This window comes from Canis aureus, chromosome 19 (genome assembly GCF_053574225.1).
Source record: "Canis aureus isolate CA01 chromosome 19, VMU_Caureus_v.1.0, whole genome shotgun sequence".
NCBI classification, from domain to species: Eukaryota; Metazoa; Chordata; class Mammalia; order Carnivora; family Canidae; genus Canis; species Canis aureus.
In genome coordinates, this window is record NC_135629.1 from 46,013,576 (window position 1) to 46,037,518 (window position 23,943).

A 23,943-nucleotide genomic window follows, 5' to 3' on the forward strand; every position below is an offset into this window, starting at 1 on the left:
TATTTTTGTATGTGTGTCCTTTCTTTTTTTTTTTTTAACAAACTAATCGCTTTGCAAGCACTTAGTATTTCATTCCTTGCTGGAAAACGAACATACCTCGAGCAACTGCTACACACAGAAATATTTCTGTGCACCTCATGAGAAGACCCACTTTCAAAAACCTGTACACCTACCATGTACCCTGCTGTTCAAGTTTTCCCATCAGCTTAAGTATATAAACGTTTGGCTAGGTGATAGAATCATACGCATCATCTTTATAAAGTCACATTTTCGTGCACCTCCTGGTACACCTGCTGCTTAATTCCTAGAGAACTCACTGTCTATATCCAAGATGTTTCATAAACCATTTATTTGGCACATCCTGCATACCTCGACTGTATAAAGAAACAACTCTGTTTACCTACTGTGTGCAGCCACTATTTTTAAAAATAAGGGATATTTCTTGAGCAGCTACTATGTATGGCAGCCGGGGAAAACCATTTTGGTGTACCTGCCAGGTGCAGTGAAAACCAAGGGCTTACAGCAGGCCTGGGGCCATCCAGTGTTAAGACAACCAACATTTCTGGAGTTCCTATGGGCATACGCCTGTCTAAAAAACACTCATTTCTTGGACAGTGACTATATGAGCTATTTAAGAACAATTTTTTCCTTTTTACAAATGAAATGATATGATGCCTGGGATATGCTTCAAATTATCCAGCATGGGGGAGAAGAGGGGATCTGGGAGTGGGGAAAAAGCAGGACTGGCCAAGTGTTGGAATCAGGATAGATGTGGGGAATGGAGGGGTTGGGGGAGCACTGGGGCCTTCTGTTCTGGGTACTGTGTACCCCCAAATTCACATGTTGAAGTCCTAACCCCCAGTAAGTACAAATATGACCTTATTTGGAGAGAGGATGGTCATGTAATCAGTTAAGATGAGGACATCCTAGATTACAGTGGCCCCTAATCTGCTATGACTCGTGTCCTTATAAGAAGGGGATATGTAGGGACACCTGGGTGGCTTAGTGGTTGAGCATCTGCCTTCAGCTCAGGGCATGATCCCGGAGTTCCGGGATCGAGGCCCACATTGGGTTTCTGCATGGAGCCTACTTCTCCCTCTGCCTTGTCTCTGCCTCTCTTTCTCTGTGCCTCTCATGAATAAATAAATAAAATCTTAAAAAAAAAAAAAAAAAGAAGGGGACATGTGGACACAGACATGCAGAGGGCAGACACCATGTGAAGACCAGAGTGATGCTGTCACAAGCCAAGAAATCACCAGAAGCTGAGGGAGAGACCTGGAAGAGATCCCTTCCCTGGTGCCTTCAGAGGGAGCCCTGTTGATACTCTGATCTTGGACTTCTGGCCTCCAGAACTGTGAGAATACTTTTCTGTTGCTTTAGCTCCCTTCTCTGTGCTACTTTGCTCTTATGGCCCTAGAAAATGAATACACTTGAGGTGTATTTGAAATTTTCCAAAGAGTGAAAAAAAAATTTTTTTTTCTTATTTTCTTAAGCACCTGTCATGTGTGCTTACCTCACTGAGCCCTCAGGGGCAGGGCGCTTGCTTGCACCTTTTTGGAGATGAGGGTCCTGAGCCTGGGAGGGGCAAGGGGCAGGTCCTGCCTTGGAGTTTGACCTGAGAAACTTGGAAGACCCCACCCCACTCTAGGATGATCCACCGAGGTCTGATGGGCACAGAGCATCCTTAGAGTATTGAGCACCGAGGCCCAGCTATACAGCATGTGCCAAATACACAGTTTATCTTCTGAGCTACTGGCAAACTACAAGATGCCCTGGAAACAGGCAGGTCTCTTAACACTTCTGTTCCCACCTCCACAGAGCAAGTATCTTCTTCAGCTGAGAAATGGACAGTAGGTACTCAATGCTGCCCTCAGAACAAAAACTTTATGAAAAAGGCAGTTGGAGTGTTCTGGGCCTGGCACACAGCCATAGCCTACTAACTGTTCCTCTAACCACCTCTTACGAAGCTGGTGCCCTATGAATATGCACCAGATTATTTACTTATTTATTTATAAAGATTTTATTTTATTAGACACAGAGAGAGACAGAGACATAAGTAGGGGGGGAAGCAGGCTCCCTGCGGGGAGCCCGATGTGGGACTCTATCCCAGGACCCTGGGATCAGGACCAAGCCAAAGGCAGATGCTCAACCACTGAACCACCCAGGCGCCCCCGCACCAGACTTTTTAAAAATGTGCTTATAAAAATCAGAAAGGGTCACCAGTGTGTGAGGAGTTAGTCACACTACCATCTGGGTTTCTGAAAATGAACACACGCCCAGGTATACAGCAGCTGCCAAATAAACATTTGCTTTGTTTTCGAAGCTACTCACAAACTGCCAGATGATTGAAAACATGCCGTTTCCTGACATTTATGTTCACACCCCCACAAGGCAAGAACCTGAGAAATTCCAGGTTCTTGCCGGGTATCCACAGGGCACCTGATAGAAGAGCAGCCTCTTGCTCTATAAACAGCAGTTGCTCCATTAATGTAGACAAAAGTGCCTCGTAAATTATGCAGGAGTTACATAGCATGAAGGATCATTCACACACATGTCTTATAGTTACCCATAGGGAACCTGGCATGCAGCAGGTGCTTCTTAGGTGCTAGAGTAAAATAAACATATCGAGGCTCTCAATAAACATGTTCTCTTCCTTTCTTCCCTGCACGAACATACAACAAGTGCTCAAGACATGCACAGTCCCTTTCTTCATTCATATGTTAGGTCTTACAAAGGGCCTATCCCGGTTCCTTGTTTATACATGGTGCCTCCTAAGTGCACGTTCTATCCCCATGTAGCAGTAGCTCTGTGAGCAATCACTTCCCCTGTATATTTTGGGCATCCTAAAGTGCACATCCTTTCTTTGCCTAGCAGCACCTCCATACATGTGCTATCCTTCCCTTGCATACAGCAAGTGCCTATTAAGTGCCTGCTCTCCTCTGTACACACCAGGTGCCCAACACTACCATTGTTCTGTGTCTTCCTGTCACCAGGGGCCCCAGGTGCCGAATCCAGACAGGCAGAGCTCTGAAGCCCTGGCCCCACACCCCTAGCCTCTTTGCACCCCCGCCCCCCACCCAGGCCCCAGGCTGCTCACTTGTCAGGCTTGAGGTCCCGGTGCACGATGCCATAGTTGTGCAAGTATTCGAGTGCCAGCACCGTCTCAGCGAAGTACATGCGGGCCATGTCCACGGGCAGCGGGCCCATGTTCTTTAGGAGTGTGGCACAGTCACCACCTGTGGGGGGGCACAGATGCATTCACAGGGGCCCTGGGTTCTATAGCCTTGCCCCTACCCCTCCTACCTCCTCGAAAACGTCCCTCGTCTGTACAGAACCAGGGGGGCCGAGAAGGGTGGGAGAGAGGGCAAACCCTGACTCCTGATTCTTCCTGGCAGGACAGCAGCTCTGTGAGGGCACAATTCCTTACCCTGTATACAGCTGGTATCTCCTAAGTGCTCATTCTCTCTCCTTGCTCAGAAGCACCTTGATCAATGCACACGCCTGCACTCACCTGTAGGCCCTGCTCATTCTGAAACTGCAAACTTGACCCCACAACTCCTCCTGCCCTCAACCATCCTGGCCCTTCTGTGCCACATCTCTCTCCCTTCCCTGGTCTTACTTCTGGCCTTCAGGCTTCTGCTCACCGGTCCCCCTGCCTAAGATGTTCATCCTTATCCTATACCCCAGGGTCCTACCCTCACACGCCTCTTTGAGCTCCCTCAGCCCCAACCCCTCAGGATGCCCCCCTCCACAAACCAAGGGTCCCCCAAGGCAGGCTGGGACCCCATGGAGGACAAAGCAGACCCCAGCTTGGTCAAAGGACAGACTCTCTTTCAGGTAGATCGTGAGCTCCCTGTCACTGGAGGCATACAAGCCCTGGTGATCTCACCTTCCACATACTCCATGACCATACACAAGTGGCGCCGGGTCTCGAAGGAGCAGAACATGCTGACCACAAACGGGTTCTCGGCAAAGGTGAGGATGTCACGCTCCACAAAGACCTGCTGGATCTGGTTGCGCAGAATCAGGTTCTGCTTGTTGATCTTCTTGATGGCAAAGCGCTGCCGTGTATCTCGGTGCCGTACCAGGTAGACAGCCCTGGGGGTGCGCCAAGGCCTGAGACTGAGGCCCCAGTGGGCAATGGGAACTGATCTGGGCCTAGAACCCAACCTCCCAGGCCTTTATCTGTGCTGTACCCTGCATCTAGGATACCCTTCCTCCTTACCTAGCCTCTCTCCAAAAGCAGCCACCCTACGAGTCTAAGCTGCCCTTCCTGGTGTCACATCAAAAAGCCAAAGATTGGGGATCCCTGGGTGGCTCAGCGGTTTGGCGCCTGCCTTTGGCCCAGGGCGCGTCTGGGAGTCCTGGGATCAAGTCCCACGTCAGGCTCCCTGCATGGAGCCTGCTTCTCCCTCTGCCTGTGTTTCTGCCTCTCTCTCTCTCTCTCTCTCTCTCTATCATGAATAAATAATAAATAAATAAAACCTTAAAAAAAAAAAAACCCAAAAAGCCAAAGATGGCCCTCAAGTTATTTCTTCATGGCGGACTGAGACCTTTTAGCTCAAAAGCCCCCTGGCACTTGGCTCAAACTGCTTTACACAGAGCCAAAATGAACAGATTTTTACCGTTGAGAACTTGGCAGGTTTGCATATCTAGTAAAACTGCCTCGAACTTACTAGCCATCGAGAAGGTAAACCCTGGGTTATAAGGACCGCAAGCCATTACTGCCTGCTGGAGCGTCTGACCCAGACTCCTGGCCACACTACTGAACAACATTACCCAGACACGTGAGCCCCCTCTCCCAGTCCCCCTCAGGATAGCCTTGTCCTGTGAAGGACTCCCCCTCCCACCCCATCTCCACATGAATCTGTCAAAGTGGCACTAAAATAATGCTCACTGCACGCTACTGCCACTGTGTGGCCACCTTTTTCCTTGCGTGGTCCTGAAATACCTAGAACTCCCTCTACCTGGGGCAGGTACCAGCCTAGACCATGGATGAGCCCATCTGAGGCTCTGGCCTGGCTGTACCGCATCTCTACTTCCCTCTTCAAGCCCCAGTTTCCCTACCTCCACACTCAGGGGCCACCTGGACCTCGGGCACCCCCATGGGCATCTGAGAAATGGGTCTATGGGAGACCTGAGGACTTACCCGTAAGCCCCGTTGCTAATGAGTTTGATGGTCTCGAAGTCATTCTCACATGGCTTCCTCCGTGATGGGCCGACGAGGGCACGGTTCTGGGGGGTGGGAAGGGGTCAGGGTCCTGCCCCACCTCAGAGCAGGCCAGGCTCTCCCTGCCCTCAAGTCCTAACCACTGGGCCTGGCATCTGATGCTACTTCCTCCTTCCAAACTTCTCCAGCTCAGCTTCTGAGTTTCTGAGCTTTGGCTCAAGTCATGTCCTCCTTCCAGAAAAGTCTTATACATCTTTCCAAACTTCCCTTTCCAGTGCCTCCTCCAGCCCTGTCCTGCCCAACTGCCATGACAGAGTAGTCTCACTTGCCTCTACCTTCTCCCTAAAGTCACAAGCATTTATTAAGCACCTACTAGATGCAAAACCTCAACAAACCCAGCCTCTCCCACACTTGCCTGGTCTACCCTGAAAAGAACAAGACAGGCAAGAGTGCCAAAGCTCTGTGACTTACCTCTGGGGACTCAGGTGCTGGGGGCTGTCCTCCCTCTTCCAGCTGACTAAGAGGCACCATCTCTGTAAGACAAGGGAGGAGCCTCAAATTGGGCCTCCATGCCCTGCCCCTCCATCCCCTAGAGAGTTCCCACGGCTTCCAGGGCTCATTCCGGGCTGGGGACATGGTGCCTCCCAGACTAGCTCCCATGATGCCACCACTGAGCCCCTACTAGGTCCAAGTCTTGGCCAAACCCAGGAGGCCAGACTCAGCAATGACGGAGAAGACTTCTAGAAGGACCAGTGGGGGGGATCCCTGGGTGGCGCAGCGGTTTGGCGCCTGCCTTTGGCCCAGGGCACGATTCTGGAGACCCGGGATCGAATCCCACGTCGGGCTCCCGGTGCATGGAGCCAGCTTCTCCCTCTGCCTGTGTCTCTGCCTCTCTCTCTCTCTGTGTTTGACTATCATAAATAAATAAAAATTAAAATAAAATAAAATAAAATAGAAGGACCAGTGGGAAGCCCAGCCTCAGAACGGCACAGCCATCATCCTGGCTCCAAGCCTTGGGCCTGTTAACACAGGCTGTGACATGGGCCCTCTGGGTCTTGGCTCTTAATATCCTCCTTGGCTTAGGGTGTGGCCCAGGGAGCCCCCACTCCTATTTTCTGGCCCTAGGGCTTGGCGGAGGAGTGGCCCCAACTGAGTGGTTGGTGAACATGAGCTGTGATGATGGCAATGAAGACAGTGTCTCATGGTTGCAGGGCAGGCCTGGGATGGGACAGTGGAGTCTCATGGGTAAGGGAGGCCTTGGTTTGAATACAGCCCCTTTTACTCAATGGATTCCCCCCGGGGGCACTGGGTACATGATCTGCCCCATCGTCTCAGCCTCCAACAGCCTGGCCACTTTCTGCCTCCTCTGACACTGGGGCCACCCACAGCGCTACCTGCAGTATCTCCCTCGGACGCCTGAGCAGCCGTGGCCACACAGCAAGTCTACGAACAGTCTGGCCTTGGGCTCCCCTCTGAGGTCTGAATCCCTGCTCAACCTCATCTGCCCAGAGCCTCAGTCTTTCCAGCTTCAAATGGGGACAATGGCAGCCCATTATCACATGGCAATGATGTTAGAAGGACAGTGGCCACTGGTGGCAAAGCCCTGTCAACACTGTCACCTCCTCCCGGCTACCCTGCTTCCTCCGCTCTAGCCACACCCTCCTCCCCGCTCTTCTGCCCACGTACCAGGCACAGCTCCATCTCAGGGCCTTTGCTTTCACCCTTCCCCCTCCTGGTTCACCCCCTCTCTTGCCCAGATCTGTACCTGCTCGCCTCTCCAACCACCAGGACTCAGCTTACACATCACCTTTTCCCAGAGCCTCCCACGACCACATCAGATCCAAGTTCAATGCCCCCCTGGTACCACGTCACAGTTCTCCTGCCTCAGCTTTCTGGGGGCAGTTCTGGATCAGCTTGGTCAAGCCCATGGATTGCCCTGTCTGATTCCGAGTCCACCTCCTGGGCCACCATCAGATGAAATCGGGAAAGCACTTTGTAGTTTGTAGGATGATGTGAATTGAATGCCTTCGCTAATGGTGGCTCCCTCGCTCCCTGGCCCATCTTAACTTGGCACCGGAAGACACTGAGGCTCCTGGACCCTGGCAAGCCAGAGGGTCTGATGTGGAGCTGTCAGACCCAGGAACCCTAGGCACTTTCCCACAGTGGGCCCTACAAGTGTCTGAGGGCAGGGCCACAGAGACAAAGGACAGTACAGCAGCGTGAGGTCAGTCCCTGGGCCTGGGTTGAATCACAGGTCTGCCCTGACAGACCTTGGTTTTCTCTTTTCACCCGATTCCCTTGTCAGCTCACCCTCGAGGGGGTCCTTAGCCAGACCCAGCTGCCCAATGATGTACTGTGGCAGGTCCGTCTTGATGCCCTGGCCCTCTCGGGCCTGGCCCTCAGCAGCCTCCAGCAGGTGATAAAACTCCTCAGGGTCAAATTCCTGCACGTGCAGAGAGCCTGGTAAGCCGGCGCCTGGTGCCACCTCCAGGCCCTGGCACACGCGGTTCCCTCTGCCTGGGGCAGCCTGAGTGGCAGCTCCAACCCTCCCCTCTGAGTCTTGGCTCCTAACCACGCTTCCCCAGGGAAGGTAGCCCACCCCGGCCCGGAGGTACCCTGTGTCCCTCTCCAGACTCTTTCCAGCGGGAACTCTCTGGTATCCCGGCACCACCATCAGGGACCTGGCCTCAACTCTGCTGGGCGCCACACCTGGCCATGTGCAGAGACTCACCAGGCACTCAAGGAGTCTTGCTGGCCTCGAGATGATGATGAGCAGCTTCCGGACAAGCTGGACAATGAAGCCGACCTCCTCGCTGTCGGAGCGCTCATGGGCCTGGGGGCAGGTGGGTGATGGTGTCACCTGCAGGCCCTTGGTCCTGCCCTCTTGGGGACCCCAGACCCCCGCCCCCCACGTACATCTTGCAGCAGCCGCTCCAGCTTCTCCTGCATCTCCAGGAAGTAGCGGGAGGTGACGAGCGCCTCTCCGGACTTGGCCAGGCAGTCTCGGGCCAGCTCGATGATCTGGTGGTGGATGAAGCCAAGGACGCCATCAGCCAAGGCCAGCCGGGCGCCGGGCGCAAAAGCAGCAAGGAACTCCTGCAGACGGCCTTCCATCTGCGCCGTGGCCTGGGCAGGGTGGACGGGGCAACCTGGTCATTGGACGGGGCTGGGGAGCAACACACAGATGGGGCAAGAGAGACAGTTGGGGAGAGAGACATGGTGATGGGGGTGATGGGGTCAGAAAACTGGTGGGGGAGGGGGGAGGGGGAGAAGCAATATGTCTAGGTTGGAGGGGTGGTTTGAGACAGAGAGACAGGGACAGACAGAAATGGACAGATGGGGGACAGAGCCAAGAAGACAGAGTGCCATGGAGGGATAACTACATGGAAGGGAGTTAGGGACGGTCTGGCCATCGGCACTGCCCACCTTGGGGAACCTCTCTCGGTACACATGATTCATCATGACGATTTCATTGTCGAAGTTCCCTGTTGTGCGTCCCGGGCTGGGGGAGGGAGGGGTGGACGGACAGTTAGCTTGTGACATGGGACCAGAGGCCCAGTCCAGGGAAGGGTCAAGGCTCAGTGGCCAAGCTTGGACAGGGGCAGGGGCAGGATGGAGGAGAAGCCACAATGTGGGCCCCAAAGCCAGTCCAGGGAGGGGCTGGGGTCAGAGGTCCAGACCCACCTGAGGCTGCGGGAACGGGGGCGGAGGTGGGGTGAGCGGTGGCCGCCCTCCTCATCAGCCACACTCTCTGAGCTGCGGAAATGCTTGGACAGGAAGCATAGTTCATCCGGCGTCGGCTGGAAAGGAAGCTGGTGGAGGCGCTCCCGGGAGGATGAGCTCGACTGGCAGGAGGGGGTATCAGGGCCACGAGTTCACAGTCAGCGCCAAAGCCAGAACCCCAACATTACCCATCAAGGCCCAGGCTGTCTGCTGGTCATTAGGTGGCAATACACGCCTGCCTGGCTCCTATGCATCCTTCAAAACCCCAGCTCTGATGCCCCCTCCTCCAGCAAGCCTCCCTGCCTCCTCCCTAGGTGACCCCAAGATTCTCTCTGGCCAGGCACAAACCCCATGGAATGGGGATGTCTGTGTCCCTCAGACTAGGGGCTTGGGGGATGGAGGCTGAGTCTTTTCAGGGACCCATGCATTGCCCAGAATGGGGCACAGAGGGGCCAGCCAGAATATATGCTGACTGGACAGCTATCCAAACCTCGATAAAAACCAAAGACGTGTCCCGCCCCACCTCGCACCCGCCTGTCTGCTGGCCAAGGTGGGACTGTGGGTACCGAGACGGTGGAGCTGGGCGTGTTGGTTCCATAGCCAGAAGATGGGAGGGATGCAAGGGACCATCTTCTGCCGTCAGCCCTAGAGAGGAGAAACCAGAATAGTTGGAAGGAAGGCATGGCCGCCATGGCTCTATGTCCACAGGGACTAAGGACAGACACCATGGCTGGCAGACAATGGCCCTGTTGGAGGGAAAGGGCTTCTGAAAAGGCTGAGAACAGAGATTCAAGGTGAACAAGTCCACTGTGTTTTTTCCTCGTCCTGCAGACACCTCCTCTGGCAAGTCCTCCTTGACCCAGCTGCCAGCGCATACCCCATCAAAGCTCTGACTTCCCTGAGTTGCAGCTGCTGGGACATCTGCTGGTCACCCCCACCAGCCTGACTGGCAACCCAAGGGCCGAAGTCCAGCCTCGCCTCCTCAGCCCCCAGCAGGGGGTATGGCACAGAGGAAGTGCTGAATAAATGTTACTAAGCGAACAAATGACATTTAAGCGCCTATACCCAACACATCCTTCATCAGCTCTCATCAGGTGAATTAGTGACTTTTGGTGAATTAATAGTTTTTAGATTGGAAAAAAAAAAAAGTTTTTAGATTGGAAGGCGTGCCCTCCTCCTCCCCAAGGGCTCCCTGAAATTACCTGTCCACGCGTGGGATGTGGCTGCAGAAGGCCGTGCATGGTTGCCAGGGGCAGAAGCCAGAGGGAGACCACCAGAGGGCAGGGGGTAGGGGAGGGGAAAAACTGAATAAGGAGGCAGGTCCAGCCACCAAGCGCATGCCCCTGCCTGTCCCCTCACCAGCCACACTGCCACCATCCCTCCAAGCCAGTGACCACTCACTCACCTTCGGGCAAAAGGGAAGTTCACAGCAGATGCAGCTGAGAAATTCCGAGGACTATCCAGGGGGCTGTTGCCTGCTGAGGAGACGGCAGGGGAAACTGAGTCAGGGAGGGCAAAGACAGGACACTGCCCCTGCCTGCTTGTTCCCACACTCACCTGTGGGGACTGAGAGCGGAGACAGGGGCCGGGAAAGGGTTGGTGAGGGTGTTCCTACCACCAGGCTTTTGCGGTTCCCACTGCGGCAGCTGTCGGGAGAGGTGGGGGCAAGGTCAGGCGCCGGCCCAGGCCTCAGGGCTCGGAGGACTGTGTGCCCAGGCCAGAGCATACACACGGGCCTTGGGGCAGGATGGGAAGCTAGGTATGACCACTGCCACTCTGGCCCTAGCTGGACTCCTGAGTGGCCCCTAGCCCAGCCTTTGAGGCCTGGGGTAGTCATTTTTGACAAATACTACGTATTATGAAAACCACTGTTATTATCAGCGGTGGCATGAAGCCCTTGTAGCCTCCCGGTGGACCCTGCACATGGCCAGGAGCCCCGGCTCGCCTTCCCATGCTTCTGTGTTCACCATCCCACCCCCACAACCTCTGCCTTTGCCAGGCCCACTGCCGGGAACACCGGCAGATAAGGCAGAGGGTGGCGAGGACCCTCGAGCTCACAAGTGAATTGAGGCAGTTCCCCACTCTAACCCATATACCCCTTCCTAGGCCCACTGCCCCAATCTCTTGGCAACCCTCCTCCCCCAGTTTCCCCGCAAATGCCAACCTGACCCTTAAAAACCCACAAATCAGCATCTTGCACAGTTAGGTCCTATCCTTTTTTTTTTTTTTTTTTTAAAGATTTTATTTATTCGTAAGAGACACACAGAGAGAATCAGAGATGTAGGCAGGGGGTTAGAAGCAGGCTCCCACGGGGAGCCTGATGCAGGACTTAATCCCAGGACCCCCGAGATCACGACCTGAGCCAAAGGTGGATACCCAACCACTGAGCCACCCAGGCATCCCAGGTCCCATCCTTCCTAACTTTTGCCCACACATTTCCCTCCCTCTCAGTTCCCTTCTGACTTCCAGACACCCCACTTCCTCGCCCCCTGCCCAGGCCACTCCCACCCTTGCCCAGGCTCTCCCATCGGGCCCTGGCCCCAGCCCCCGCCCTGGTAGAGGGAAATTGAGAGCAACACCGTCTCCCCTCCCTCCCCAGCGCAGTCGCCCAGCAACGGCTCTGCTCCTCGCTCTCTCGACAAGTGCATCAGCCCACATACTCTGAGCCGCCAACGCAGCTCAGTGGCTCAGGGAGGGAGAGATGAAACCTCAGGGCCTCACGGGGCCAGTGATGGTGTCCCCGGCAAAAGGCACCGCGCAGGCCAAGGCGTGGGACGGCGTGGTCAGCAACTGGCCAACTGACGCAATAGGACAGGCAGGGAGGAGGGATCCAGGCTGCCCACAGCTCCATGTGCAGCTGCTCTTCCAAGCCTCAGTTTCCTCATCTGTGAGGTGCCAGGAAGGTTTGATGAACTACATACACAGCGTCCAGCTTCGGGCCCGGCACTAGGTAGACCGTGGTGAGCATGTACAGTGCTGTCCAGTACGCACAGCGGGAGGGCAGGCGACACCTCCCCAGTGAATTCAGCCACCATTTGCCCATCCCAACAACCCTGAAGGTGGGAGAGACCACCTGCACCCCCTGCCCAGCCTGGGAAACTGAGGCCAGATGTCAACAGCCACAGGGAGCTGTCCTGTAGGCTGATGTGCAGAAGCAAAAGTGAAACCCACAGGTTCCTGCAAAACTTCCTGCTAACACCCACCCCCCACCCATAGAGCCGCCGGTCTCACATCCTCTCCCAGCCCTCATCTGGGTCCTCAGCCCCACGCTGCACCATTTGTCACCAGCAGCAGCCTTTGGGAAAAACACTTGGCCTACCTCCCTCTTGCGCTCAGGCAGGGCCTTCTTGAAAACATAGGCATATCTGAGGTCTCTAAAGGGGGAACTGGGCAACATTTGTTCACTTCCCGAGCACCTGTCAGGTGTCCACTGTTTGGTCAGCCCTCCCTGGAGAAGGCCCAGGACCCCAAGAAGCCACCTAGCCATTTGATAAACACCCATATGGAACAACACAGAGTGACAATATGCCAGAAAACGCTGGCCTGAGGCCAGTTGCCTCCACCTGATTGCTGGGGTGCCCTAAGCCCTCTGTTGCTACAGGAGAAGGAGAAGAGGAGTCTAAGCCCATGCCCTGAACCTAGTATTCGGGGTCCTTTAGCAGCTGCCGTGAGTGCACAGCCTTTGCCTGCGCTCCCCTATAGGAATGCCCCAACCCAGTGCCAGTGAAAAACCCAAGAACAGAGAGGTTAAGGAACTGCCTGAGGTCACACAGCCAGGCAGTGGCTGAGCTGGAGTATGAACCCAAGTCCTGTGAAGTCCACAGCCCTTACTTGGCCTTTGCATTTCAGAAGGGGAAACAGAGAGTCCAAGACAGACCAGGCTTTGCTGTGGCTTAAACCCAGTAAACACACGATTTTACCCGCTCCTGCCACGCCACCTGCACGCTAGCCTCGTGCAGCAAATATCTGCTTCTGAAACAATATTTCCGCTGAGGGGGCCCCAGGGACAGACAAGCTTCAGTTTTTCCAAGAAGATCCTCCCCAAGGCTGCCCAGGCCTACAGACCCAGGTTCGAATCCTGATTCGGCCCCAACCCCCTGCTGCCCCGTGTCACCACCCTAGCTGCGAACCCGGCGGGCCGACAGCCAACTCCGGGTTACGAGGGGCGAAAGGAGGGGGTCCGGGCCCCCAGCGACTATCCTGACCGCAAAGCGTCCTCCCCCTTCCCCCTGCCGCCGCACACAGCGGCCCTCGCCACGCCGCCGGGATATACTTCTGGCAACTCGTGTTTGCTTGGCCGGCCGCCGCTCCTTAGCCCGCACGGTGCCCCTACCTCTTGGAGCGCTGCAGCAGCGCGCCCTTGGCAAGGCGGCTCCGGTGGCCTGGCGCCGCCACCGCCGTCCAGTAGCTGGGGTCGGACATGCTGCTTCTCTTTGTGCCGCCGCCGCCGCCCGAGACCCGGGAGGCGCGGGGGCGCAGCCGGCGGCGGCGGGGCGCTAACCTCCGCGGCCGGATTGGCCCCGCGAGCCCCGCCGAGCGGGGCAGAGGGTGCGCGCCGCGGGGCTGGGGGTAGGGGGCGAGGAGGAAGCGCGCGCCCCAGAGCGCGGCCGGGAACCCCGCCCAGACGGGCGCGGGGGCGGGGCCTGGCGGGGGCGGGGCCGGCCGGGGCGGGGCGAGCACGCGGAAGCGAAGCCGGCGGGCCCGCGTGCAGGCTAGTGGGCTGGGCGTTGCCAGGGCCGCGGGCGGAGGGGCGGGGCGTTGCCAGGGCCGCGAGCAGCGGGGGCGGGGCGCCGGCGCCTGGCAGGGTTAGACGGTGGAACCAGGCCCCCTTCCCTCAGAATGTAAATCTGCTCGCGCGTCCCCCTTTCCCTCTCTCCCCCCGCGCTGACCCCTTCTGAGTGTGGCACTTGAGAACTATCCAACTGTCTGGGCTGGCTCATGCTACCGCGCCCACGCAGGCTCCACTTCTCGGAATGTCCTTCCTGCCTGGCAAAATCCAGCGTCCCCTCTCCGGGGAAGCCTTCCTTTCCCTGCGTGTCTGGCTCTGTCTTCTCTTGGACTCCTTGGGGGGTCCCAGCATCTCCCAAAATGGCCTGGCAGAAAGGGCATGTTTAGCAAACTGAGTCGGGGCATCTGACAGGCTCTGTCTGCCTTTGTGATGGAAAGGCCATCAGCCTGAGTATAGTCAGGACTCAGGGGACACCTAATTTAACTTCTCAGGCCTGTCTTCTCAATTGTAAAATGGAAGGGAAACTGGGCTGACAGGATGATTGCAGGAATTAGATGTAAGGTGGCACCTACCGTGCCTGATACATGTTTGATAAATGTTAGCATCAGGCTAACTTCCAGGCCTCTGATTCTCCATCTACAAATGTCTCCTCCTGAAAATGGAATAGAATTGGAGGCACAGAAAGTGCTGGGAGTACAGTACTTGTTCACCATGGAAATAGGACTGTCTCGAACAGTCGGCAGTGAATTAATGCTTCTTCCTCTCATGACAGCCCCAGAAGACAGAGATAGTATCACCCTAATAGTAGCCCCCTCACAGGCCACATGACACTTTGGGAACCAACCTAGGCCTGACACTGAAGCCCAGACCCCACATCTGAGAAGAGAAGGCAAAGAGAGTTGCCCCTGCCTGGTATATAATCCTAACTCTCCCCAACCCTCTTGCCACTAATTTTGCTTCTTGGGTATCTCAAGAGACTCCCCATCCTGTCTTCATGGCCAGTGTCACTCTCAGGTATCTACTGGGTGTGTCATCCCAGAATGCTCTCCATTTCCAGGTCCCCCAGGCCTGGGTCTCAAACACCCATTTCTGGTCACTCACTCACTCAACATTTATTGAACAGCTGCTGTGTGCCTGACCCTCTGCTGAATTGTGAGGACCCTGCCCTCAGAGGCCCCAAGTCTAGTTGGGGAGGCAGAGGGTAAATAGGAAACAATGAAATGATTAGGGTAATTTCAAACACTGAAGTCAAGAAAGGAAAGGGACAGAGGTAACACTGGCAATGGATGACTTTAGCCCAAAGGCCTCTCTGAGGAGGTGACACTATAGCCAGCTGAGACATTGAGAAGGAAGAGGAGCCAGCCATGCAACACAGTGTTTCAGGCAGAGGGCACAGCTTGTGCAAAGGTCCTGAGATAGGACTGAGGGGAAGATGCCATCAGGGCTTACCACATAAGCCTCATGCATTGCAAGACGACTGCAGTTGTACAGCAGAACCAGTGGGAAGCCATGCAGAATGTGTGAGCAGGGGAAGGGTGTGATCTGAATTGTTTGTCAACAACCCCCCACCCCCCCCACACACACACCACCACCACCACCACCACCACGTCTGCCATGGGGAACAAGAGCTGTCAGGGGCAGGGGTGCAGATGGCAGAAGGCTAGTTGAGGCTATGACAAGGTCTGGGAGGGGGACACTGAAGCCTGGACCAGGGTAAGAAAAGTGGGTAGATTCTGAACATGTTTGAGGTCAATGGATGGGCCCTGCCAAGGAAGGGGCCAGATGTGGAAGGGAGGATGGAAGTGGTCACTTATGACCTAAGGGTGTTCAGTATGAGTCACATGCCAGGGACAGAGCCTCCTGCATGCGGGGAATGCAAGATCCTCAGGTCTGGGGACCCAAGTAGGGATGGAGTCACGGTCTCGTGTCACCGTATGTTGACATGCTGTGCCCATGAACCCTCCCCACCATGTGTGCCAGGGACACTGCTGCACATTCAGTAAAGGAAGCACCCAGCTCAATCCCAGCTGTGGCTGCACCCTGCACCACCTACATGCCCCGCATTACACCCACTGCTCTGGCATCCCCAGCAGTCACTTCTCCCACGCCCATCTGGCCTCAGTTTTGGTCTCCTCTGCACAACAGGGCTGCAGCTGACAATCCAGAGCGCCTGTGGCCATGGCAAAGGCCTCCCATGAAAGGGTGACTGAGCCACTGATTTCTGGCACCAGCCCACTGCCCACCAGACCACATCCCTCCCCGACTCATACACCCTCCATGGCTCCTTGTTGCCTTTACAGTAAAACCACACTTCTGGGTGAATCCCTCTCCTAGGGCTCAGATCCTAACCCTGTCTGTGACTCAGGATCTGCCTCCCTCTGCTTGTGCTAGTGACTGTGTAAATGGCAAAGCACTAGTGAGCATACAGACCCCTACCCCCAACCCTTCCTTGGTCTGACCACCCCAGCCCTTCCCCCCTTGCCCATACACTGTGCGCACCCCTCCCAGCCCCATATGCTGCTGTGTGGTTCTTAGTGCCCTGGAGATAAAAATGCAAATTCCTCCTGTCCTTGCCATTCAAGGCCCCAGAGGGAACACTTCTGACAATGCTTCTTGTTGCGACCTTGTGGGAGAGGGCCAAATTCACCACATTCTCCCAATTACCTCGCACCCACCACCACCACCACCACCACCACCATCACAAGCAGAGCCCTCCTACCTACTTTGCCACAAGCATTAACTGAGCATCTGCTGTATACCAGGCCCTGCCCTAGGATAGAGGACAGATCCAGGTCTGGCCCTCAAGGGGCCCCAAAACCTCTGCGTGAGAAAAGCAACCCAATAATCACACAAGAAAACATGGAAATCACACTCATGATGCAGTCTCCATGAGGGAAATGGACAGATGTAATGGATATAATTGGGGCTTGGGAGGCCCTGATAGGGTGGTTCAGAAAAGCTTCCTATCTGAGGGCTTGATAGAGACTTGACAAATGAAGAAAGAAGGAAATGGAGCTCTGGGTGGAGGGGCAGCACATGCAAAGGCCCTGAGGCTGGACCAGCTTATGTTCTGGCAGCCCGGGAAGCCCATGGCTAGAGTTGGGTGAACCAGATGGGGAGACAGACAGGGAGGAGGTGTGGGGTTGCAGGGGCCAGACTCACAGGGCCCTGGAGGAGAAGGGAACAAATGTGGGCTTGTTCCTAGGGTGCTTGGGGCATGGAAGTTAGGGACCCATTTCCTTGCCTGGCCCAAGGTGATGTGGTTCTGCTGCCCTCTGGTGGTGGGTGAGGAGTCTTTTCTGCTCAGAGCCCTAAACTCTGCCTCCATTTGCTCCTGGTAAGACTGGCTCAGCGGCTGCCAACAGGTCCCTCCCCTCATCCTGTCCTCTTCCGAGGTAGAATCCAAGGGGTCGGTGTCAGACTTGGCCCGACCGTCTCTCAGGATGCCCATGGACAACACACTCTGAAGTCCTGAGTTTCTTCCTTCCCTAAATGAGGGGTACAGCAGTCCCTGTCTCCCACTGGACACCCTGACCTGGTCCAGGCTCCACCAGCTCCTACCCAGATGTCCTAGCCACCTCCCTGACTCTGCTACCTCCATTCCTGTCACCTGCCCCCAGCAGAACTTTCTTCCCCCAAGGCAGCCACAGAGACTTTAAAAGTCTTGGTGCTGCCTCAGGATCTTTGCAAGTGCAATTCCCATTGTCTGGTGACTCTCTCCTAGCTCTGCCTAGGCCTTGACTAAAACACCCCCAAGAGGCCACCATCTGAATGCATCCTGTCTGTCCACTCGTTCATTGCCCACCTCCTGAGAGCTGATAGCCCCATGAAGGAGGGGCTATGTTAATCTTGTTCACAGCTATGCCCTTAGCACCTGGCTTGCAGTAGGTGCCTACTTAATGAAGGAACCGTCTGTTATCAGCACCCACTGTGGGCTCCAAATTGTTCTCTCTTTTCCTCATTAAAGGTCTGTGGAAAGAATCTAAGTAGCTCATTCATACTGAGGTGTAAATGATTGATGGGCCCTCTAATTCCAGGCATCACTGACTCACACATCTGCCCCGTCCCTGCAGTTTTCCCAAGCTGTGCGAAGAGTCCATGATAACCCTGATATTCCCTCCTGTGTCCCCCCTGTAGGGGACAAGACCCTGAGAGGTGCCAGTCACCTGGGGTGAGGTGGTTCAAACCCTCAACAGACTCTGGCAGGCAAGCTGGCCCTGATGTTTGGTCCCCAGACATACTGAACCAGGAGAACTGGTGTCTCCTCTCTGAGCCTCGGTTTTCCCAGCTGAGAAATGGGGCCAGGAAGGGCACCTCCCTCCCGAGGTTGTGGAGGAAATAAGGTGTTTGGTACAGAGCTGGCCCTCAGTCAAGCTGGTTCATTCTTCCCTACATCACTTTGCCTAGTTCAGGGCACAGGGGTATAACAGTGAACTCTTAGCCATGGGGTGGGTGTGTGTCCATCTGTCTGTACATTCAGTGGGAGGGGCTTTCTGGCCAGCTGAGGTGGGTGTGGGGAGGGTCCTTGAGGTCCTAACTTGGAATGCCAGGCTGATTCAGTAGGGAGGGCCCAAAGCAGGCTGGGAACCCAGCACCTGTCTCAGGGATGTCCTTGGGCAATAGCTCAAGTTCTGGCCTCACCTTGGCCACCTGTGGGATGGGAGGACCTGTTGGCTATGGCTGAAAATGGAATTTCCCTATCAAGGCCTGAGTCTGGATAGCAGTTTCATTTAACAGAGGGGTAAACTGAGGCCCAGAGAGGTGATGTCACCAGCCCACAGTACCTCAGGGAGGAGGCTGGGTCTAGGCAGCTTCCGAGGCTCTAGGGTGCCAGGGCAATGTCCGAGCCCCGCCCCCATGTGCTGTCACTTACCTCCAGGGGTGCAAGCCCAGAGAGGGGCTGCAGGGGCTGCAGGGGCTGCTGGGACTCAGCAAAGATGGGCTCTGGCTGCTCGGAGACAGACTGCAAAGAAAGAGGCCGGGGACCGTGAACCTGGTGGTGGTGGCCGCTGCGTGTGGCCAAATCCGGAGAGGTATCAGGACTTAGGTTCCCTTAGGGAGAAGGGGCCCCAAGGCCCGGAATTCTGGGTCTCTAGCAGGCCGCGAGGGCGGGGCCTGACAGATGACCCCGGAGGGCTCCCCGGAGGCGGCGCGATGCGACTCTGGGCGACTTAAACAGAGACGCGGGGGAAGGGCGGTCGTCGGTCTCTCTTCCCTCCACCCTGTCTCCCCGCTTCTCCCCCAAGCACTCACTCAAGGGTCAGAGCCGGGATGTGCAGCTTGTCCCTTCGAGACTTCATGCCGAGGCCGGGGCTGCGTCTACGCGGCCGGGTGCCAAAGCCCCCTTGGTGGCCCCCAAGTCACGACCGTGGCGCGATCGGACAGACCCACAGACGCGGACGTGGGGACAGCACGCCCGGCGGGCGCGACCGACGCGGCGCTGAGGCTGGGCCGCTGGGGGCGCGGGGGGCGGGCTCTCTCCGCCCCGGGGCGGGGCTCGAACCCCGCACCTGCGCGCAGGCCCAGCCCAGCAGGAAAAGTCGGGTCGCGGGAGGCTGGAGCCGCGGGTGTCACCCCCTCCCGGAGGACGACGCCGAGGCTGCCGGGTCTCGAGCCCTCTGGTGCGCGGCCGGAAAGGAAGGGCGGTCACGGCCTCCTCGATGGGCAGTATTGCTCCATCGTCTGGCCCCGCCCCTTCCCGGCTGCGGCTCGGTGTCTGCCCTCGCCCCGCCCCCGGGGGGGTCCCTCGCACCCCGGATCTGAGCGCGTCCTGCCCGGGTTCCCCCACCCCCAGCAGCGCAGCGCAGCGGCCGGGGCCCCTCGCCGCCGTCCCAGCATCCCCGCGCACACCCGAGGCCCGGCCCACGCCTCCAGGCCTTTGCTCTGTCAGGAGCGTCGTCCCCGTCCCCCTCACTCATATCCGAGCTGAGTCCCACGGGCCCCCCTCCCGAGAGCCGTCCCTACGCAACCGCCCATGGCGCCCCCAGCCCTGCTCTCCCTGTGCCCAGCGCATATCCCAAGAGTCCGGGTTGTTTGTGTCTGGCTATGGCCCTCTTGGCACCCCACTTGGACCCAGTCACGAACACGGCAGGTAGCAGAGTCTCTGTCCTCGTCCTGCCCCCGTAGCCCAGGACTTTGCCCTCCAGGTTCTGCCAGATTCCGGTCCACCACCCTGCCCCCAGCCTGGGCAAAGGCCAGGGACAGTGCCCGCCTTCTGGTCAGTGTTGGAGCCCTGCCCCTGCTGGGCCCCTCGGGCTCCTCCCCAGCAGCTGCACTATCCCCAGTTCAACAGGAACAGATGGTCTGGGCTTGGGGGCCAGTCTGACCCATCCCCATCATCACATTTCAAACTCTCACCCCAGCCCCAGGACCTGCTCCATCTCCTCTCCCTCCACCTCCCCTGTGCTCTTTTCACTCCAGCTACCCCTGTCTCCATGGTGTTCTTCCAATGCCAAGCTGGTTTGCACCCCAGGACCTTGGCCCATGCTGTTCTCTCTAGCTGGAATGACATTCCCCTTGGACGTTCCCACTTTCCTCTTCCTTTTTTTCCCCCCGATCGAGGCTCAAATGTCACCTCCTCCAAGAGGAGCAATGTCTTCAGGGCTAAAGCCGTTTAATTCCCCTCCACCCCCTGCATAATATCACTTTGCCATCACCCTCCCCAAGACAGTGTGAGCTCAGGGGCAGGGTCCAACATTGGATCCTGTCTCTGGGTCTCCCGTGCCTGGAACAGGGCCCGCCACGCAGTAGGCACTCAAAAATAAGTTTGTTAAGTGAAACCACTGCAGGTCAAGAGAATTCTCACCCCTCAGGCTGACACAGCCCCCAAAGAGTGTCTACACTCACACAGTTCCAGGGCATCGGCACAAGGCGCACCCCTCCCTGTCCTGGGCTTTGGTTTCTCGACTGTAAACTGGCAAAGGCACTGACCAAAATGTTCTGCGAGCTTTGGGGATCCAAAAATGACAACCTAAGGCCCCTGGGTGTCTCAGTCGGTTAGGCATCTCACATTGGCTCAGGTTGTGATTCTAGGGTCCTGAGATCGAGTCCTGCATTGGGTTCCCTGAACAGTGGGGAGTCTGTTTCTCCCTCTACCCCTCTCCCCTGCTTGTCCTCCCCCCCTCAAATAAATAGATAACATCTTTTTAAAAATTGCCAGCCTCCAGAAAAATGCTACAGTGACCCTAAGAGATACACTTTTCTACCTGTGTTCCCTGAGAGTGAGTTCCCCATCATGGCGGGGCATGCAAGCTGGTTCCAAAATACTTGGCTGTAACTCTACAGTTTGGACTTTAGATGCTAGCTGATTTTCCCTTTTCCAGGCCAGATGCCCTTGTGCCAGTGCGGCAACCCAACTGCACTTCTGTCTCAGCTGCAAATTGGCACGGGCCTCCCAGTTCGTGAGAGCCAAGTGAAGCACTTCTGAAGCATTTTGCAAACAACAAGGGGAAAGGATCAAGGTGAGAAACTTTGTTATAACTATTAAATTCACAATTTGGAAGCTGCTGCTGAAAAATCTGTGCCCAGGACCACAGGGCCCAGCCCAGCCCACTGGCCTTAGATGAACTCACCCACGTCCCCGGCGTGGCAGGCTCAGCTCCTTCTGAAATGAGAGGAAACAGGGGTCATTCCCAAGGAGACAAGCCCTTCACATCCCTGGCCCTCCACTCAGGTCACTCCCCAGTTGGCCCCTTGGTCACCAGGTCTGGACAATGCCTCCTTTCTGCTGCCCAACACACTGGGCCGTGCGTGCCCTGCCTCAGAGCCTTTGCACTGGCTCTGTCATCTGCCAGGACGGCCTTCCCTCCCCTCTGGTTAGTTAATTATACATCATCCCCTCAGCTCAGGCATCCCTTCCTCCTGGAAGCCCTCTCAGACTCCCAATCACCTCCCTGCCCAGCTCATACCCTACTTGTACCTAAAAATAGCTTCATTATTTTAAATAACAAATTAGTTATATTTATAAAGAAGTATATCAATAGTTGTTACATACTAACAATCTGTTGAGAAAAGAGAGATTCTTGACTCATCCTCACCCTGCCCCCTCCCAGATTTGAAAGCAGTCCCCCCTCTCCTTCACCTGGCAAAGCCTATGCAGATTTGCATCTTGGGAACCACTGGGGAGTGGGGGCCCTGATCTGTGACTCCCTACTGAAGACCCTTTTAGAGCTCAACAAGCTGATCTGCACCAACCCTGGGTGTCCTCACCAGGGCAAAAAGCCCAGCACTTGGGGTCCACAGTGACCCCAGAGTCCATCCTCAAATGTGGCTCACCCAAGAAGGTCCTTAAATTCCCCAAAGGCCATGTAGTACAAGTTTAGAACCTGGGGATACTCAGACCTGGGTCCAGATCTATTTATTAGCTGTTCCTTCCTGGGTGTGAGACCTCGAGCCAAATAACTTGTACTATCTGTGCTTTGATTTTCCCATCTCTAATGTGGAGGTCACATCAGGAGGGTCCAGGGTAATAAGGAGCAGTCAGTATTACTGTTGCTGTTGTGTGTTGTGGTGTTGTTGTTGAGCTCACCAAGGGCCTGGGCAGACTACCATAATATCTGATAGATTTTACATTTACTGAGCCACCTACAACAGACCAGGAGCAGGAGTCATTTTACAGGCAGGGAAACTGAGGCACAGAGGGGAGCCAGCTGCCCATGTCTCTTGGTAGAGAGAGGGTGGGGAATCCAGGTCTCTGGACATCCCTCCTCCCCCCCCTCCCCCAACACACACACACCAGGGCCTTCCAGTCGAGGACACATGACTATTTTTACCTAGGTGGGCTCTGGGCTGCCCACATCCAGAGCGGGGCGTTCACCATGGCAACGATTGACGTCATCAACCTCCGCAGCCAATTCAAGGGGGCCGGAAGCTGCCCTGCGCAGGACGGGGCTGGGAGAGGTTGGCTGGGTCCCCCAACAGGGGAAAGGGCAGGTCTGGGGGATTGAGGTGTCACTCAGAGGCCTGACCCCAGCTACTCTGAACCCACAAAACAAAACCGAGCTGTTCAAGGTGGGAAGAGGCTGACCTGCCATCTGAGATGTTTCTGTCTCCCTGAATGAATGCTTCTGGGGATCGAAAGCTCCCTGTCATTCAGGGCAATTGATCATTATAGTCCCAGGAGCCACCACGACCATTAAGGCCTCCTTCTGCCCCCTCCAATTGTTTTGAGATCATATGTCAGCTTTCCCCTCTCTAACCTGTGAAGACAGTGAGGAGCTGGCATCTGACCCCAGGGCTACTTGCTGCAACCCCTCCTCCCACCCCAGCCATCTCCTTCCAAAGCCCCAGGCAGTCCTGGGTTCCCAGTCAAGCTCCCCCTCATCTGAGCTGTGTGACCCGTGCCAAGCAATCTCGCACTTCTGTGCCTCAGTTTCTTCATCTGGGAAGCCTCCCGGTGACACAGGGTCCCGGGAGGAATCAAGTAGCAAGCTAAGGACCTGGCACCGGCGGAGAGGCTTCAATAAATCAGAGCCAAGACAATGATTTTGTGAGGTTAATAATAACCACCAGTGGAACCACAAATTTTAATTTGCTTCCAAAATACAGAAAGATGTGAAGTGGCAGAGAGAAGCGAGGGAAGGTCGGCAGCTCTCGGCAAAGGCTGGATGGAAAGCTAGGACCACATGGAACTCTCCCGGCACCGCCCCCGGACCCTCTGCTCCCAGAGCCATCTGCTTCCGCCCTCAGCCCCCTCTTTGCAGGCTGTTCCCCAAGGAGTGACTCCTGCGTAGACTGGGGTAGGTGGGGGCCCGATCCCTTGGAATTGCCCTTTAAAGATAATATTTACGGCATCCTCTTCTGTTCTTGGCTGGGCTGGGCGAGCTGCCTCCCAGCCAGAAGCCTCAGCTCCATCCTGAGGAACCCCCAATCTGGAGAAGACAGAGCAGGGCGTGGACACCTCCATACTGGAGGCATTAGGGGGGACCCAGAGGGAGAGAAGAGGCTGGAGCAGGCAGCAGGGGGGTGGGGAACGACAAGAGACTTCCTGCCTCCCCCTCCCCCGGCTAGTGAGAATCTATAGGGTGGAAGTGGGACTCAGCCCAGTTGGCACCAAGCCCTGGGGGAAGTTGGCAGCTGCAGTGCAGGGAGAAAAGTCAGCAGGGACCACATAGCACCCGCCTGAGGGCTTTGGGGAGGAGCAGAATAAGTGGAACTGCGCTACAAGGAGGCAAGATGGACCTTCCGGGGAACCTCTTCAGCAGCAGCAGAGACAAAGTTCAGTTACAAGCCCTGGCCACCTCTACTGCCCCTGGATTTGGGGATCTGGTGTTTTAAAATTCTGCCCTTTGTGAAGCAAGGGTCCAGGTGGTAGATGATAAAA

General features: G+C 56.0%; 1 protein-coding gene across 20 annotated transcripts in view; it reads right to left on the reverse strand.

Annotated features, from left to right (window-relative positions):
* MAST3 (microtubule associated serine/threonine kinase 3) overlaps nucleotides 1-23,943 on the reverse strand; it is a 39,108-nt gene that overhangs the window by 11,238 nt on the left and 3,927 nt on the right. For 2 of the 20 annotated variants that reach the window (XM_077859417.1, XM_077859399.1), the window contains exons 2-16: nucleotides 21,194-21,225; nucleotides 18,496-18,585; nucleotides 10,451-10,539; nucleotides 10,299-10,371; nucleotides 10,096-10,116; nucleotides 9,424-9,538; nucleotides 8,855-9,015; nucleotides 8,597-8,672; nucleotides 8,087-8,296; nucleotides 7,902-8,003; nucleotides 7,481-7,613; nucleotides 5,642-5,703; nucleotides 5,150-5,235; nucleotides 3,890-4,098; nucleotides 3,098-3,236 (exon numbers count right to left, since the gene is read on the reverse strand). In XM_077859417.1, the coding sequence (XP_077715543.1) occupies nucleotides 3,098-3,236; nucleotides 3,890-4,098; nucleotides 5,150-5,235; nucleotides 5,642-5,703; nucleotides 7,481-7,613; nucleotides 7,902-8,003; nucleotides 8,087-8,296; nucleotides 8,597-8,672; nucleotides 8,855-9,015; nucleotides 9,424-9,538; nucleotides 10,096-10,116; nucleotides 10,299-10,371; nucleotides 10,451-10,539; nucleotides 18,496-18,585; nucleotides 21,194-21,225 (1,598 nt within the window). Of the gene's footprint in view, nucleotides 1-3,097; nucleotides 3,237-3,889; nucleotides 4,099-5,149; nucleotides 5,236-5,641; nucleotides 5,704-7,480; nucleotides 7,614-7,901; nucleotides 8,004-8,086; nucleotides 8,297-8,596; nucleotides 8,673-8,854; nucleotides 9,016-9,423; nucleotides 9,539-10,095; nucleotides 10,117-10,298; nucleotides 10,372-10,450; nucleotides 10,540-13,226; nucleotides 13,414-18,495; nucleotides 18,586-18,875; nucleotides 19,049-21,193; nucleotides 21,226-23,943 lie in introns of those variants that run through there. The other 18 variants (XM_077859406.1, XM_077859400.1, XM_077859405.1 and 15 more) reach the window with 18 other exon arrangements.